Source organism: Neofelis nebulosa, chromosome 5, assembly GCF_028018385.1.
Source record: "Neofelis nebulosa isolate mNeoNeb1 chromosome 5, mNeoNeb1.pri, whole genome shotgun sequence".
NCBI lineage: Eukaryota > Metazoa > Chordata > Mammalia > Carnivora > Felidae > Neofelis > Neofelis nebulosa.
In genome coordinates this window covers 118825215-118843175 of record NC_080786.1, presented here as the reverse complement: position 1 = coordinate 118843175, position 17961 = coordinate 118825215, and the positions used below count along the sequence as shown (strand labels likewise).

Sequence of the window (17961 nt, the reverse complement as noted above, 5' to 3'; positions counted from 1 at the left end):
CACATTTCTTATATGATGCTCCTACTTCATCATTATTATTTTGAATCTGTTCGCTGATGAGCTTTCCATAGCCTAGTAATTGAATTCATCTACTAGATCTCCAAAACCCATTAATGTAATTAAAATTAGATTCCCAGTGAAATGACAAAAATAATATGAGAACAAAATTCCTTGTGAATGTTGGAAACTAGGATGAGGCTCTATATCAAGTACTCAGGGATGAATCCATCTGGAGCAATGAACCAAACAATGCCTGGTTACCTGAATGTGATTAAATAGGGGAGAGAGACCTGGAAAGGGGGAGACCTTCCAAATGTTATCTGTCCCCTGCCTCCATCAGCTTATAACAGTGAGGACTGTAAGAAATACCAGATGGTGGGGCTTAGGTGTGGGGCCGATCTCATTTTTGATGGTGCTTCTGGAAAGTGTACCACATGTGCAGCAGAGCCCACAAAACAGGAATACTGATGTGACTATGCTACCAATATTAAAAATGGGATGTATGGCTCTTCATGAAAGCATTCCTTCCACTGAAAAAATGAAGAGACGACCCAAACTAAATGGAACCTGCCCCAATATCCAGAAGTTAGAAATTTTTGAAAAGGGGTGTGGTACCTGTAGCTTCTCTTTACTGCTTCATGGGTCATTGATCTAACAAATTAAACTTCTCTCTTGGTTGAACTTGAAGGATTCAACAGAGACCTATTTACCCATTAGTAAAACAGCTCTTTGTTCTAGATATTCTAGGTAAAGATGAATAAAAAGGTTAATACCAGTTACCGTCAATTACATGGTTAAGATAAGACAGTTTAAAAAAAAGAAGAGATCAGTTTTGTTCTTTCTTTGGTTAAGTTCAGGGTATCATCCATGAAACTGGAAGTGAAATTGTAAAGAAGGGACCATCCTAGAGAATGTATGGAGGTAAGATATTGTATGGAGATGAAACTACTAAATTAAAAGTATAGTGAAGGTGATCAGCAACAGATTAGCCCCAGAAAAAAAACAAATCAGTGAAAGAAACAGATCTCTAAAAATGTATTTCCAATTCATAGTTACATGCAGCCATATCTTATTATAGTCTTCAATTTTTAGGATAAAGGGAAGTTCCTACAAATGCAGGACTCATGTAAAACAGGATTCCCACAAAGGAAAAAAAAAAAAACCCAAAAAACAGGCCAGCAATGAATTTCTCCACTGTAACAAATACCAGAATAAATAATGTCTCTGGAGTTTTTCAAGGTAAAAAATACTATTTAATAATACACCTGCCAAGCTCTATAGTTTATGAGAGAGAGCAACAGAAAGAAATAGTCCAAATGCTTGCAGAACAAAACAAATACAAGTCTTAAAAAAAAAAAAAAAAAAAAAAAAAGTATGCCACTGATTTAGAAATGGTCAAAATAAAGAACTTACAAATAGAGTTGTTATAAAATTGAAAAATAGGACTGACGTGAGGAAACAAGTAAAAATTAGTAGACTTGCTAATGTGGCTATAATGAAAATTCTATTAATGTTAGAAATGATTCTGGAAAAAGAAAATAAAAGCACAGATACAATGATCTGGAACAAAAATCTCGGATTATGGTATTGATTGGATGGAGGTAAAGAAGCTAGAGAAGAATCAGGTATATTCTTGGGCATCTAAGCTGAACTAACCACATAGAGTAGTGCCATTCACTAAGTGGGCAGTGGTTATAGGCAGAAGAACAGGATATAGAAAGAAGATAAGTTCCATTCTAGACAGAGTTTCAAATATCTTTGGAATATCCAAGTACTAATGCCCAATGATGGTTAGATTGGTGGGTCTACATATATTTTTTTTAACCAAGAATATGTATTACTTTGGGGTGCCTGGGTGGCTCACTACATTAAGCATCTGACAGTTGACTTCTGCTCATGTTACGATCTTGCAGTTTGTTTGTTGGTTCGAGCCCCACATCAGGCTCTGTGCTGGCAGTGCAGAGCCTGCTTGGGATTCTGTCTCTCTGCCCCACCCCTGCTTGTTCTCTATCTCTCTCTCAAATAAAAATAAACTTAAAAAAATATTTTAAAAAGTATGTATTACTTTTATAAATCAAGAGAAAAATAGATGTTATAAAGCTCCCCCCGCCCCAATTTAGGGGAAAAAAAAAAAAAAAAAAAGACCCTGGAGTAATCAGCAAATGCCGACCAATAAAAGCCCTACTTCTAGAGCTCGGCATGTGTTTTAGTAAGGCTGACCTGACCTCAGTGAAAACTATCCTCATCCCTTGGGGTCAATGTATAAGTCATAAAGATCTTTTTTTGTTCAGAATAGAAGTGAGCCTTAGTTAAGCTTTCTTTCCTGAGACTCTACCCATTTTTAATTTACTTGTCCTTCTTTGGGTAACTAGGGGAAGCAGATGGGAGGAGGTAGGGGATACAACCTCCCAAACAAGAAGAGGCCCAAAGCTATCTTACTGCAATAGTGTTGAAAGAGAAGAACAATAAGAATCAAAAGTAAAAGCACCAGCCACTAGAGAGGAGTTATGTCTATCCTGTTTCATTGGGGCAAGTGTTGATCTCTCCTAAGAAGTCAGAGTATGTATATTCGTTGGCATTATAAACCAGCATAGCTCCCAGGTTTTATTTTTAGCTACTATGAAGTTTAGAACCAACCACTGACTTTGTCCTAAAACCTTTTGGACTATATTCCCTTCCTAGACTACTTGGAATAAGTTGCCCAAAGACTTAATTTGGCAAAGTACTAATCTTAGTATTCAAAACCACCTTTGTAGTGCTGGTTAAGAGGCTTTAAAGACTATGATCATGTCAACTTAAGAGCAAGACATTTTGAGGGGCAGTTTCAAAATTGTGTGTCCTTATTTTTTTCTTTTCTAATAGAATTCCTCTCCTGTCTCTGTTCAACTACATTTTGACTACATAGGACTCCCTGCCCACCTCCCACCCCCCACCAGCTTTTTCACTGTGTACCGAAACACCAGTACCTCTGAATTCTATCTGCCTCTCCAGCTAGGCTGTTAGATCTCGTAGGCAGAGACTACTTTCAGTCTTGTGTCTCCAACACTTAGTAGTTACTAGACCCTAGTACTGATATGTGTGCCAACACAAATGAAGGCTAAATAAGTCCATAGACAATTTTTTTTTCTTTTTTCCTTTTTTTTTTTTTAAAGAATCCCTCTTAGAGGGGCGCCTGGGTGGCTCAGTCAGTTAAGCAGCCGACTTCGGCTCAGGTCATGATCTCACAGTCCATGAGTTCGAGCTGTCAGCTGTGCTGACAGCTCAGAGCCTGGAGCCTGTTTCAGGTTCTGTGTCTCCCTCTCTCTGACCCTCCCCCGTTCATGCTCTGTCTCTCTTTGTCTCAAAAATAAACGTTAAAAAAAAAAAAAAAAAAAAAAAAAAAAAAAAAAGAATCCCTATTAGAGATGTATCATCATTGCTGAGCTCTAAAAACAAGGAACAATGAAGTGTATTTTCTGAAATTTACCTCCTGGTCCATTGGTTACTAATATACAGTGATATGGGGAACAGATCAACAAATGCATTCATGGGATGAAACCATCAAATATTTACTTGTTGATTCTATTTTGACAATGTGTAGAAAAAAGAGAATTGAAAGGGATGGGGGAAAGATTTCACTGTCTATGAAAGAAACATACTTGACAAGTATGCCACATACTTAGCACTGGAATGAAAGAGATTGATATTAAAATTAAAGTTTCAGATTTTGAAATAATTTTTAAAAATTATATTCCTTAGATTAACCTTGTGTTTAAATGGGTAAAGCTTTGATAGTTTTTCATTATATTTTTGAAACTGTTACTACTAAGATTAATAAATCTTGTATATTACCACCTCAGAAATATTTCACTTTCTCTGTGTATTTTTTGTTTTTAATAATCTGAGAAGGAAACACTTTACCTCAACTATTGAAGTTCTATAATCACTTTGCATAGATACAAGACCCAGAGTTATTTCAGGCATAAAATATATAATAAATAAATGAGACAGTTAAGCTCAGGGGACCAAAAGCAAGCCTCCAAAAGATAGGGCTGTCAGCATCATATGTCAGGAAAGGCCAGTTTACCCTGACACACTGAACCAACAGTCATCTCAAAAAGTGGGTACTAAACATTGTTCAGTGATAGTTGTTCACACCATAGTATCCAGCTCTAACAAAGATCTTATATTCGAGCATCTTTGCAATTTTGTGTTTTCAGGACCAGGCATGTAAGTGCCTTCAAAATCAGTAAGATTAACACTTTGAAAGTATCTCTAAAAGCACATCAGGGTCATTGAGGCATTCACTTATCACTGAAAGATGATTCTGTAGTGTCTTAATACATAATAACTAGAATTATCAGCATCTTAATGCTTGAAGTAGTTTGTTTTCCCAGATAAAATATTAGATCATAGAAAATTTAGTTGTAAAGAAAAACTATGAAGGTCATTAAGGACCAGAGAGGACCAGAGAGATACATTCATTCATCTATTCAATAATATTTATTGGAGATTAACTCGCTCAATTTGTAGTATTGCTGGTACTGTGACCTGTTCTCTTGACTAACTCTTTGTTCTCTCTGCTATATCAGATTTTATATTTATTTCTTTATGTGGGAACCTATACTCCAGTAAACCTTGCATACACCTTAATTCTGCTTCAGGGTCTCTGTCTTACAGGGTAAAACAGTAACAATAGTACTTCTCTGTTGGCCATATTATTTCATTTATGATTTAAAAATGTTAATAATAGGGTCATGCTTTCATTAACTTGGCAATTACCAATTCTGAAATTTGGTTATGCCGCAGTTGATGGTTTTCTGTACTTATGATTGGCTTCCACTTCGGCTAAAACTTTGATTGCTAATTTAAGTCACATTTATATTCATTACTTAAGATTTTTTAAATGTATAAAAATGTAATCATGTCTGTTAAACAGGGAACAATTACTTACACTTAAATATTCATTTTTTTTCCAAAGTCCCAAATGGGATATCTTAAATAGTTCACTAAGTACATGATTGTAGTTATTTTTAAAAATCAAATATATGTAATTTATAGGCATTAATGCATTTTTATAATTTTGAGATTGGGAGCCACCCTGGAAATTGTTGATCCAATAATCCCTTATTTTACAGGTCAGAAAATTAAGCTCCTGTGGAGTCGAGGTTTATAGAAGTAGAACAAGGGCCTAAGTATTACTCTCAACCAGTATGAATAGATATAATCATGTGTTTGCAGTAATGTATATGTCAAAACAATAGTCTGAAGTTAAAAAAAAATTTTAATGTTTATTTTCAAGAGATAGAATGTGAGTGGAGAAGAAGTAGAGAATGGGCGCAGGGGATCTGAAGTGGGCTCTGTACTGATAGCACAGAGCCTGATGGGGCTCGAACTCAACAAATGGTGAGATCATGACCTGAGCTGAAGTCAGACGCTTAACCAATTCAGCCACCCAGGCACCCCTAATATTTTTTTTTAATGTTTATTTATTTTTGAAGGAGAGAGAGAGAGAGACAGAGAGAGAGAGAGAGAGAGAGAGAGAGAGAGAGAGAGAGAATGGGGGAGGGGCAGAGAGAGGGAGACACAGAATCAGAACCAGGCACCAGGCCCTGAGCCGTCAGCACAGAGCCTGATGTGGAGCTCAAACTCACCAGCCGTGAGATATGACCTGAGCTGAAGTCGGCTGCTTAACTGACTGAGCCACCCAGGTGCCCCTAAATTTTTTTTTTTTTTTAGGTTTTATTTATTAAAGTAATCTTTCTACCCAATGTGGGTCCTGACCTCACGACCCCAAGATCCAGAGTTATATGGTCCACCAACTGAGAGCCAGGAGCCCCTAAAGAAATGTTTATGTATAAACTTTCTGTTTTGTTTTTTTTTTAAACATTTTATTTTTAAGTAATCTTTACACCCAACATGGGGCTCAAACTCACAACCCTGAGATACAAGAGCTGCAGCTCCACCAACTGAGCCAACTAGGAGCCCTTACACTACTATCTAAATGCTTTGTTATCTAACATTCTGAGACCTCCTAAAGACTTGCATAGCAGAGACAGAAAGAAGAAACTAATGTGGTTATCTAAGTGATAGCAGATGAAGGCCTAGACTAGAGTGTAAACAGTAAAAATAACAGGCAGAAACACATCACATAAGAAAGAAAACTGACATGATATTAGGATCAGTAGAAGCCAGTGAGTTAAAAAAAAAAAAAAAAAGGAGACAGTTTTATATTTGATTCCAAACACAAATGTAAAAACAAATAATACCTAAAATCAGGAATGTCCAGACTTCTGATAGCACAACCATCTAGGTTTTTTTTAAAAAAAGAATATTCTCAGTACATATATATGTATTATTTATGGATATGTGCTAATACTATATACATTATGAAACATAAAAAACATTTAAAAAAATGAAAGTAAAACAATGTTTTAACAGTGTAAAAACTAATGATAGCAGTATGAGTTAATATGCTTTATTTTTGAAAAATTCTAACACTTGGTCATATAGTCTGATTTTAAGGTGTTTACTTTGATACTTGGTTTTAATAGTTGTCATAGGTGAAAAATTTTCTCAACTGTGATACTGAGTTTAAATTCCTTCCACCCAAATTACAAAGAGTTGTTGAAACTTGACTACTAAATTTCTATTGTTACTGACATCAATGTTTTGATACTAACCATTTTTAACATATGACTCTGAAAGCCCATTAAAATGCTCCAGTTGAAAGGTTTTTCAACAAAAAAATTCTAGTTTAAGTTTTTTAATACAAACATTGTAAGTGACATACTGATTTTGGCAACAGCAAACCTGCAAGAATGTAAACACTTCCAAATATTCATTTTAAATGATTTTCTCCATAACTTTCTTTTGAAAAGCAGTAACTTTTTCATTGTTATACTGTCCTCTTTATATGGGCAAACTCAGAATGTTTATTTTTTAAAAACATTAGGTAAATATTCCTTAGGAACTTACCACAGAAAAGAACAGGAAATGTGTAATGTTATCTTTTTGAAAAAGAAAACTACGTAACAACTTTAAATTTTACAACTTTTTGAAATGCTTTGCCATGAGATAACCAATGGAAGTGTAATAATAAAAGTTATGATCATTCTCTTACTATAAAGTATTGTAAAGATTTTACTGTATTTTAAAGGCTCTGTTTTTATAACATTAACCACATTGAAGACCTTTTAAAAATTTTTTGCTTTGATTTGCTACAATAGCTTGCTTTATGAGTGAATTTGATATGGTATTCTACAGTTTTGCTCTGGAAGCTGCATTCAAAATAAGACAAATACTGCATAATGTTTCTGATTACATGGATTTCCATAAAACTCAATTCTGATTAAAAAGTTATTATTGAGAATTTATCTTTTCTGGTATACCTTTCCTTTCTTGGCTCTGTTTGAACATGCTTTTAACTACCTAAGAAGTAAGATGTCAACCCTTAATAACACAAGGCTCCCTCTTACATGATAAATATCAGAAGAGTTGACTGGTACTGATTTTCAGTACTGCAGGAGAAGGAATTAACTTTATTATGGATTGAGGTAGCTAGTACAGGCTTCTCAGGGAAAAGCAGGATTATGGAAAGATAGGAAAGTATTTAGATTGGTTTACTGGAAGGTTTCAATAGGTTTGTAGGAAGTTGTAGGAGAAAAAGAGTGAGTGATATGAGAAAAGCATAAGCAAGAAAGTACATGATGAATTTGAGACATGGAGGAGACCAGGCTGGAGGATTCATGATGTTGAATAGCTGAATGAGTTAGGTAGGTAAGTGCAGAGATCCTTAAATATGAAGTTCAGTCATTAAGAATTTCATCCTCTGGAAAAAAAAAAAGAATTTCATTTCATGATGAGCTGCTAAGGAGTTCAGATCAAGAACACTGAATATACAGCTTTGCAGACATGTTGGGGGGGGGGCAATTCTAATGAGGTAACAAGTTCAGGGAAGAAAATTCTTCTGGAACAAAACATTAAGTTTGCACCACAATAGATTCTGAAAGAAAAGTGAGGGAGAGGGTTTTGTTTTCTACCTTTGGCAAAAACACAAGGTTGAATGGAAGTTTCTGAGGGAACATTTAGCACAGTGTGATGGGTATCAATGATAGTAGACAGATGACTTAATAAAGGATTAGGTTAATGTACAGGTCCAAATTTTTAATTAAGTAAACATTGTAAAAATATATATAATATGCATATATAGGAAAGATAGTTGTGAATTCTATAGTGACTTAAGTGCTTCCTTTTTCGCTTTGGAGGCTTTTGAATTGCGTATCATCCACAAAAGCCACCATACTATCTAAGGAAGGAGGAGCCAAAATATACTTACAAACTCACTTGTTCTCTCATCCCATGTCTTTTTTTTTTCCATCCCATGTCTTTTTAAATAAACCAAATGAAATCTTCATTACATCTCTATTTCCTGTCCAGAGCCATTTCCCATAGAAAATGGTCTCTAAAATAAGGTGCATTTGCCTCAATAAGTGCACACACACACACACACACAAAACAAAACTCTCCCATACAATTTTTATCTTAGAAAAATGAACTTAAGCTAATTGACTAATTTTTAATAGAAGGATTGATAGGAGTACAAGTATATACTTTCTAGCATAAACATTTAAAAGTACACACTCAATGTAGAAAGTATAATCAGAAAGTATGTCAGAGTTGACTCTGGGGTGGGGGTTGTTAAATATACAGTTTATCAGCGCTTTCCTCTAGAAATTTTGATTTAGTATATTTGAACTGGTGCTTGGGAATCTGTTTTTTAACAAGACCTCCAAGTATTTATTTTTCAGCCATGTTTAGGAGATTAGCAATAGACCGATTTCACGAAGTCCAATTCTGGGTCTCACAATGCTAAGGGCTGTGTGATTGGTACCTCACCTATTGTGAGACAGCTAGAAAGATGGGTGGTCCAAGAGCTCAGCAGCAGAGCTAAAGCTCATCAGTGGTTCAGGGACTAGCATCCAGCTCACCTTATGTCTTGTACTTTTATTGAACCAAAGCCAGCTTACAGTAGTTGAATTTTAGGGGTAGCAGTATGTGTGTCTAGATTAATATAGGAGTTAATTCACCTTTAGGTTTGAAGTCAATGATTGTTTTAAAGCTGTTATCACAGATTTTTACTATGTTCCATGTGTTTAAAACAAATCATGGCTGATCAAAAAACTTTATATCTTGTTTTTATGAATGCTATATAAACATGCTGACACATGGAAATGTAGAAATTAATTTTCTGCTAAGGCATTTGGGTGTGCAAAGATAAAATAGTTATCCAAAATGTTAAAAAATACTAGAAGATATAATAGCTAACATTTATTAAGTGCTTACTATGTGCCAGGCACTGTACTAAGTAAGCACTTTCAATACTGTATATTTAAACCTCACAACAATCCTATGAAGTAGGTGTTTTTAGTAACCATTCTGCAGATGAGTTAACTGAAGGAGCACAGAGAGGTTAAGTAACTTGCCCATTATTTATACAGTTTTGTTTGCTTGCTTGCTTGCTTGCTCATTTTAATTTGGGAATATTCTAAATAACTTCTAGAAGACACCTATTTTCATGTTATGACTTAATTATCTGTTGACTTCTTTGACTAAATGATTATCTTGAAACTTGATTCTTCTACTGCCTTGTTCTTTCATGAAACAAATAAAACCTCTTTTTGTGTATCTTAACAAGGAATAAAAAGTGGCATATAGATACTACTTTGGAACATTCAAATGATGAAAGAACATGACAAATAAAAGCAAAGTGTTTACTGCCACTTTGAACATGTAGCCTGATGATTTATATCATAAGTAAAATTTGTAATGGTGTATTGTTTAAGCTTTGCTTATAACTTACTAAGTTTTTAATGTCTGAAGGATATTTTGAGCACAGAAATAAATTTTGGCAATTATTGTGTTTTAATTGATGTGCCATTTATTCAAATTTTTAACATTGCCAATTTCAATGCCTAGTTTTTTCCTTAAGGCTGTAAGCTCGATGTATGCATTAAAAAATAATGTATCTATTTATACCCTCACTAGGCCTTCAGTTAATCTTTTAATTATCAAATTAAATTCCCTGAAACATTTTAGAAACAATACCAAGGTATGTAATGAATCAAAAAAGCATAATCAAATAATTAAATCTCGTAAACCTAAATCTAAGAAATCAAATTTATAAATTCAGTCAACCAAGTTCTCCTAAATATTAAGCTTTGTTTACAAACTTGTTACATAATTCATATTATAATCACAAGTCTAAGATAAAAGATTCTCTAAAAATATTTCAAACATCTTTAAAAAAAATCCCAGAAAATACATAGACAAATTATCAGTTAATGCCCAACCTATCAGTACATCTTTATCTTAAAACTAATGTAAAGTCTTCGTATTATAGGTTGGATTCATTCCTTCAGCCTGCCATTTCTTTATCCCAAGACTACAAATCTGCTAATAGAATAATAATGCAATAGAATTTCCATCTTCTAGCCTTCCATCACAACTAGGCATATACATTTGGGATCAGGGCAGGGGACCTGTGTGTCTGCCAACCACAGTCTGCATTGGACAGGGACCCTTCTACCTCTTTCTTATAGTCAGGTTCTTGCTTGCCATTGTTAACAGAAGCTTTATGAGCCCTCACATAAACTGAACATTTAAGTTTTACATTTTTGCAACCTGGTTCTTTTCCTAGAAATGATGCATCCTGTAAGTTTTTCCCTTAGGTTTTAAAACCTGGTTCTTTTCCTAGAAATGATGCATCCCTTAAGTTTTTCCCTTGGGTTACACTTAATCCCTATTATAATTGGATTTTCTAAGTCCAATTATGTAGAAACTCTGTAACCTTTGGCATTAAAGCCTATTTGTGTACTGATGGGGTTTTGACACCCTACTTAGGTTACTATAGCAACCCTTTCTCTTTTATAATTTAATAGCTGACTCATTGACCATCAGTCATTTTATTGACAAGGATGATCAAGTTTAGTTTTTAACCCCTTTAAATTCACAAAGCCAAAATGATTTTTCTCTCCTAGGAATGCCAGAATCACCTCCGCAGATATGGAAATGTGAATCTGGAACTGGTGACTCGAATCATTAGAGATGGTGGCCCATGGGAAGATCCAGTGTTGCAAGCTGTTCTTAAAGCCCAGCCAGCATCTCAGGAGATAGGTACTTCAGGAGACTCAAAATCAAAACCAACATTTGTGAGAAGCAAGCGCAATTTTCATTTCTAACTAGAGCAGTAATAGTGATTTTTCTTTATCTTCTAATACTGAATAAGAGTAATGTATTTTCACATGAAGTGTGTTTAAATTGTTATACTAACCTGGCCCAAGAATGATTTTTGACACCAGACTAGGTACCTTTATGTATAGTAATTTTCCATTTATTCTAATGGGAATTCAGTGTAATACACTTACTGTCCAGATGTTACTTATAGAGAGTTTGTTTTCATCATTTGTTATATTTTAAAAATCTAGTTAAGTAGGAACAAACACCCTTAAAAACAACAACAACAACAACACCCTGCTTAAGCACATGGAATCTCCCTTATACAGGAAACTCTGAGGGTTGGAACTCTTTGTCAGTTTTTGTCACCACTACTGCATATCCTATACCCAGCCCAGTGCCTGGTACAGAGTAGGTACTCAATATAAGTATTTGTTAACTGAACCAAGTGACCATCTGAGGAATGTGTAAGTGAATCAGTGACGAGTTGAATGAATTCCAAGTACTCTGGAGCAGTATTTCCCAAACTTCATCCATTAGTAGAAGTTGAGTTTTATCTCATCCCTGAACGACCTGCATGCTTTGATATCACCTCCTTTCCAGCATAGATCCACTGTGTTTCCTGTGGGCCAAAATTTCCTTTTGAGGCAAGAGGCTCTGTCAATTACTTCTAGGTAATTCTTTTTAAAAACTGTTTGCCATATTGTTCCTGAGCCCCAGAACATTTTGGATCATCAGAACTTAGAATGTAAACTCAGCAGTAGTGTAAGCAGAAAAAGCATGGAAAACATTTGAAAGCATGGAGAGAGCCCATGGAGTGCAATTATAAGATGGCCAGAAAGAAAAGACAAGACTTCCCACCCTTGTTCTGGTGAGGATACTTCACACCACATATTGTGCTGAGCAGGTTAGGATCTTTCCATTTGCCTCAGGTTCATAAGGGTTGGGGGTAGGTTTTGAGTAGAGTTGAGTGGAGAAGGGGCTATGCTTCTCCAGCTTAAGAGCAAGTCAACTCCAGATACAAGTGTGGAGGACTGTGACAGAGATAGGAGAGAAGATGACGAAAGAGAGAAGATCAGGAGAAGTAGTTAAAAGTGGTGGGCTGAGATAGGAGGTAGAATAAGACTAGAGGAAAGAGCTACAATATATATCATAGTGTTAGAGTGGTAAATACCCAGGGCATACAAAGGAGACTGGAACTTGATGTGAGGGTTTCAGAAAGGAGTAAAAAAGTGAAGAGGGAGGCAGTTGGAACTGAGGAGGAAGAGTTGTACCATCGAGGAAAAGTATATAGAGTCAATATAGGGAAGGCAAGGGTGACAGACTGAAGAAAACTATGAGGAGCCTGGGGAATGTGGTCAGATGGCACAGAAGCTAGATGAGGAGCTTCAAAAGGAGTGAGAATAGAGAAGAAAACTTGGGCTTTTCGGGGGCTTTTAGTCTTCTCTGACTAGGAGCTAGAACAAATCTGTTGGTTGGTGTAAGGGCTGACGGTATGTCTCTCTCTCTCTCTCACTCTCCCTCTCTCTCCTCCTTACGTATATATTCCTTTCATACTTCCACTAGCATACCTCACTTTGGGAAAAGCTGCTCTAGAGCCTCATTAATATGGATGACTCTCCTCTAGTTGGTGACCATTAAGATAAAGACCAGTCTGAAGTTTATCTTTGCATTAACTCTATAAATCATTGTCTGCTTATCATATGCTGTAAACGGAATTGCAAGGCACATGTTGAAGCCCAAATAAAACATCACTCATAGGCATTTTAGAAGCTACTGATTAAACATACACAAGTAATGAAAACATTTTGATCTGAAATCATGAAATGTGGATCCCTGTTCCTGCTCTGCCACTTATTCTTTGTCCTTGGGCAAGTCATTTGACCTCTCTGAGTCTCAGTTTTGTGATCTGTGAAAGAAGTATTATGATACCTGTCATAGGTTGTTGTTAGGTCTAAATAAACTTAGGTAGATAAAGGTGTTTATATGTTTTTAAGTTGTGTAAAGTATATTAATTAGTAATTATTCTTTGGTACTACTTTTGGCTTAATTTTTGATAAGAAGTAATAAAACATTTTCATTAATTCATGTTACTTTTTTCTATAAATCTAAATCAATGTGGTTTTTTTTTTTAATTTTTTTTTCAACGTTTTTTATTTATTTTTGGGACAGAGAGAGACAGAGCATGAACGGGGGAGGGGCAGAGAGAGAGGGAGACACAGAATCGGAAACAGGCTCCAGGCTCCGAGCCATCAGCCCAGAGCCTGACGCGGGGCTCGAACTCACAGACCGCGAGATCGTGACCTGGCTGAAGTCGGACGCTTAACCGACTGTGCCACCCAGGCGCCCCTAAATCAATGTGGTTTTAATGACAAAATAGGATTCAGCCTTTTAACCTTATGTGAATGATAATATTAGGCAACAAAATATAAAGTACATAAATAGACTAGAAATTCCAGACCCCATGTTATCTGAAACATATTTTAACATATTAGTGAACTGAAAAGAGTATTTCATTTTTTGTTAAATTTTTTTCAATTTTTAGACTGAAAAGAAATCAAAAGATACTTCTTGAGCAGTTTTGGTGTTACTCTTATTTCCATTTTTCCAATCATATGACTGAATATTATTTTCATAAATAAACTCCTACTAAGGAATATGCTATTTAGTTAAATAACCACTTAATCTAACCAGATGCCACATGTTAGTGGTAGAGTTTCAAACAACAAAGTTTGAGAATCTTTTCTTGAGAGTAATAAGAGTTTGTTTTCTTTTTAATATAGTGAACAAATATTTAAGTTCTGAAAATCCACTGTTCTTTGAACTACGTGCCAGATACCTAATTGCTTGTGAACGCATACCTGAAGCAATGGCTCTTATCAAATCTTGTATAAATCACCCAGAAATCAGCAAAGACTTGTACTTCCATCAAGCACTCTTCACATGTCTGTTTATGTCACCTGTAGAAGATCAACTATTCCGGGAGGTATTGTTTGAGATTATGTTTGCCTTTTACTATTTTAACCTTATCAAAAATAAAAAAAAAGTAGCCCATTCTTGTAAAATTCCTTTTACAGTAACACCAAAGCTTTTAGGATTACATTATTTAGATGTGTTCTCTTTGACACTATTCTTTAAGCTCGCATTGAATTAGACAATCTGAGATTGACAACTGATGAAATTAACAAAGCATTCATCAATAAGCATTATACATGTTGAGCTTATTGTGTGACAGAAGAGGTTAAATAAAAATAGGAAGCATTTTAAATAAAAATTTAAATTAATTATTCAGCACTTGTTTTGTAAATACTTTTATAAAGTATTTTGCCTTTTAATAAAATACTAAGAAGTTAAATGCTCATGTTTGTTGTTTTCGTTTTTTTGTTTGTTTTTTTTTTAAGATGAAAGAATCTTTTCCTAACATAGAACCTATTCACTTACAAGTTGTGGACATTAATGAGATTAAAAGTAGTTATAAATTGCAGGTGCTAGATAGTAAAACTATGAAACCATGAATATTTCTGTATAATTCATCATTGTTTTTGTAGAAGAAAACCAGAAATTTAAATTTTTTCCTGAATGTTTAATCTAGACATTTAATGCAACTAGCTTTTTAGGTATTTTTAATGATATGAACTGATTTTTCTTTTCCTCTTATAGCATTTATTGAAAACTGATTGTAAGAGTGGAATTGATATCATCTGTAACACTGAAAAAGAAGGCAAGACTATGTTAGCTTTGCAACTCTGTGAATCCTTTCTTATTCCACAGCTCCAGAATGGGGATATGTACTGTATCTGGTAAGTGTTCCTAATATGGAAATTGAAATGGTAAGATGGGGAACAAAAGGAGAACTGGTTGGCAGAATCTGGACTTTATGTTTTAAAAAAAGTTCTGTGAAAATGTTAAGCCACATTTAAAAAATTTACTGTGCAAGAAACAACAGTAAGTTGTAAGATCTAAAAATTAAAAGACAATGACCATGTGCCAGTAACTGACAGTATAAATGTTTAAAGTATGTATTATAATGAAACAATTATATTTTAAATTAAATGTGGAACTTAGTTTTTTAAGACTTTATTTTTTAGAGCAGTTTTAGGTTTACAGTAAAATTGAGAGGGAGGTACAGACATTTCCCATTATATCCCGATCCCCATATATACATAACCTTCTCCATTATCAACATTCTCAGAAAAAAAAAAAACAAAAAAAAAACAAAAAAAAATTACTCACCAGAAGAGTACTTTTTTTTTTTTTAACCAAGGATGAACCCATAGTGGCACATCATAACCACCCAAAGTCCAGTTTCTCTTAGGGTTCACTACTGGTGTTATATATAATCTATGGGTTTGGATAAATATAGTATCACACAGGGTATTTTCACTGCCCTAAAAGTCCTCTGTGCTCCCCACTTGTTCATTTCTTCTCTCCGTCTCCCAACCCTCACCTCTGGAAACCACTGATGTTTTTACTATTGTCATAGTTTTACCTTCTCCACCATATTGTATAGTTGGAATTATACAGTGTGTGGCCTTTTCAGATTGGCTTTTTTCACTCAGTAATGTACATTTAAGGTTCCACCATGTCTTTTCATAGCTTTATAGCTCATTTCGTTTTAGTGCTGAATAATATTCCATTGCCTGGATTACCAGTTTATTTATCCATTCACCTAATGAAGGACATCTTGGTTGGTTTCAAGTTTTGGCAATCATGAATAAAGCTGCTGTAAATATCCGTGTGCAGGTTTCCGTGTGGACATAAATTTCAACTCCTTTGGGTAAATACTGAGGAGCACACCTGCTGAAATGTATGATAAGAGTGTTTAGTTTTGAAGGAAACTACCCAACTGTCTTCCAAAGTGGGTGTACTGTTTTGTATCCCCACCAGCAATGTATAAGAGTTCCTGTTGCTTATCCTCACCAGCATTTGCTGTTGTCAGTGTTACAAAATTGGGCCATTCTAATAGGAGTATAGTGGTATCTTGTTTTAATTTGTATTTCCCTGATGACGTATGGTGGGGACCATCTTTTCATATGCTTGTTTTTTTATCTGCATATCTTCTTTGGTGAGGTGTCTGTTAAGATTTTTGGCCCATTTTTAAATTAGATTATTAGTTTTCTTTTTGTTGAATTTTAAAAGGTCTTTGTAGATTTTGGGTAATAGTCCTTTATCAGATGTGTCTTTTACAAATATTTTCTTCCAATCTGTGGCTTATCTTTTAATTTTCTTGATATTGTCTTTCACAGAGCACAGTTTTTAATTTTAACAAAGACGAGCTTATCAATTATTTCTTTCATGGCTCTGACTATAGTATTGTAAAAAGGCATCACCATACCCAGAAGCTTATTTACTAGGAGTTTTATAGTTCTGCATTTTCTGTTTATGTCTGTGATCCACTTTGAGTTAATCTTTGTGAAAGGTATAAAGCATGTGTCTAGATTTTTTTTTTTTTTTTTTTTGCATGTGGATGTCCAGTTATTCCAGCACCATTTGTTGATGAGACTATCTCCACTCGACTGTATTATTGCCTTTGCTCCTTTGTCAAAGACCAGTTGACTATATTTATGGGGGTCTGTTTCTGGGCTCTTTTCTGTTCTGTTCTCTTGATGTATTTGTCTTTTCTTTCACCAATACAACAATGTCCTCATTAGCGTTAGTCTTCCACCTTTTTTCTTCAATATTGTATTGGCTATTCTGGGTCTTTTCCTCTGCATATAAACTTTAGTATCAATTTGTTGATACCCATAAAATAACCTGCTGGGTTTTGATTGGGATTTAATTCAATTTGTAGATCAAGATATTGACATCATGACAATATTGAGTTTTCCTATTCATGAATATGGAATATCTCTCCCATTTTAGTTTTTTGATTCATTCATTAGTTTTATAATTTTCCTCATGTAGACCTTATAATTATTTGGTTAGATTTATGCCTAAGTATTTCATTCTTGGGATGCTAATATAAATGGTATTGTATATTAGTTTGTGAAAACATTTAAAAAAAATGTTAATGTTTATTTATTATTGAGAGGCAGAGCATGAGAGGAGCAGAGAGAGGGGGAGACACAGAATCTAAAGCAGGCTCCAGGATTCGGGTGTCAGCACAGAGCCCGACGTGGGGCTTGAACTCATGAACCGAGAGATCATGACCTGAGCTGAAGTCAGATGCTTAACTGACTGAGCCGCCCAGGCGCCCCAGTTTGTGAAAACATTTTTAAAGCTACTTAAAAATGATTAGTAGGATATATGAAACATCAGGTTTACCAAGAAATAATGTAATTCAGAATGCGGTATTAGAATGTTTTTAGTACATATCTTCAAATCCTTTTAGGTGAAATCATGAATAATTCTAAAAGATTCTAATAACTTCTGCCTTCCTTTTCCCAGTTCTCATGCGTGCGTGCACACACACACACACACACACACACACACACACACACAGACACACACATCCTACCACTTGGACATTTTACTAATTTTTTTTTTTTTAAGTTTATTTATTTACTTAGAGCATGTGCACACATGTGAGGGAGGGAAGGGCAGAGAGAGGGAGAGAGAGAATCCCAAGCAGGCTCTGCCCTATCAGTGCAGAGCCAGATGTGGGGATTAATCTCATGAACCATGAGATCATGTGACAGATGATCTCAAGAAATCAAGAATTGGACACTTAACCAACTGAGCCACCCAGGCACCCCAACATTCACTAATTCTTAAAGGATAACTAGGTTTCATTTGCCCAACATAATA

At 35.0% G+C, this 17961-nt stretch overlaps 1 protein-coding gene across 7 annotated transcripts in view; it reads left to right on the top strand.

The window, feature by feature from the left end:
- The window catches only part of ZNF654 (zinc finger protein 654), a 95317-nt gene that overhangs the window by 59899 nt on the left and 17457 nt on the right, over nt 1-17961 (top strand). For 3 of the 7 annotated variants that reach the window (XM_058731689.1, XM_058731687.1, XM_058731690.1), the window contains 3 exons: nt 11019-11154; nt 13998-14200; nt 14875-15014. In XM_058731689.1, the coding sequence (XP_058587672.1) occupies nt 11019-11154; nt 13998-14200; nt 14875-15014 (479 nt within the window). The other 4 variants (XM_058731694.1, XM_058731693.1, XM_058731692.1 and 1 more) reach the window with 4 other exon arrangements.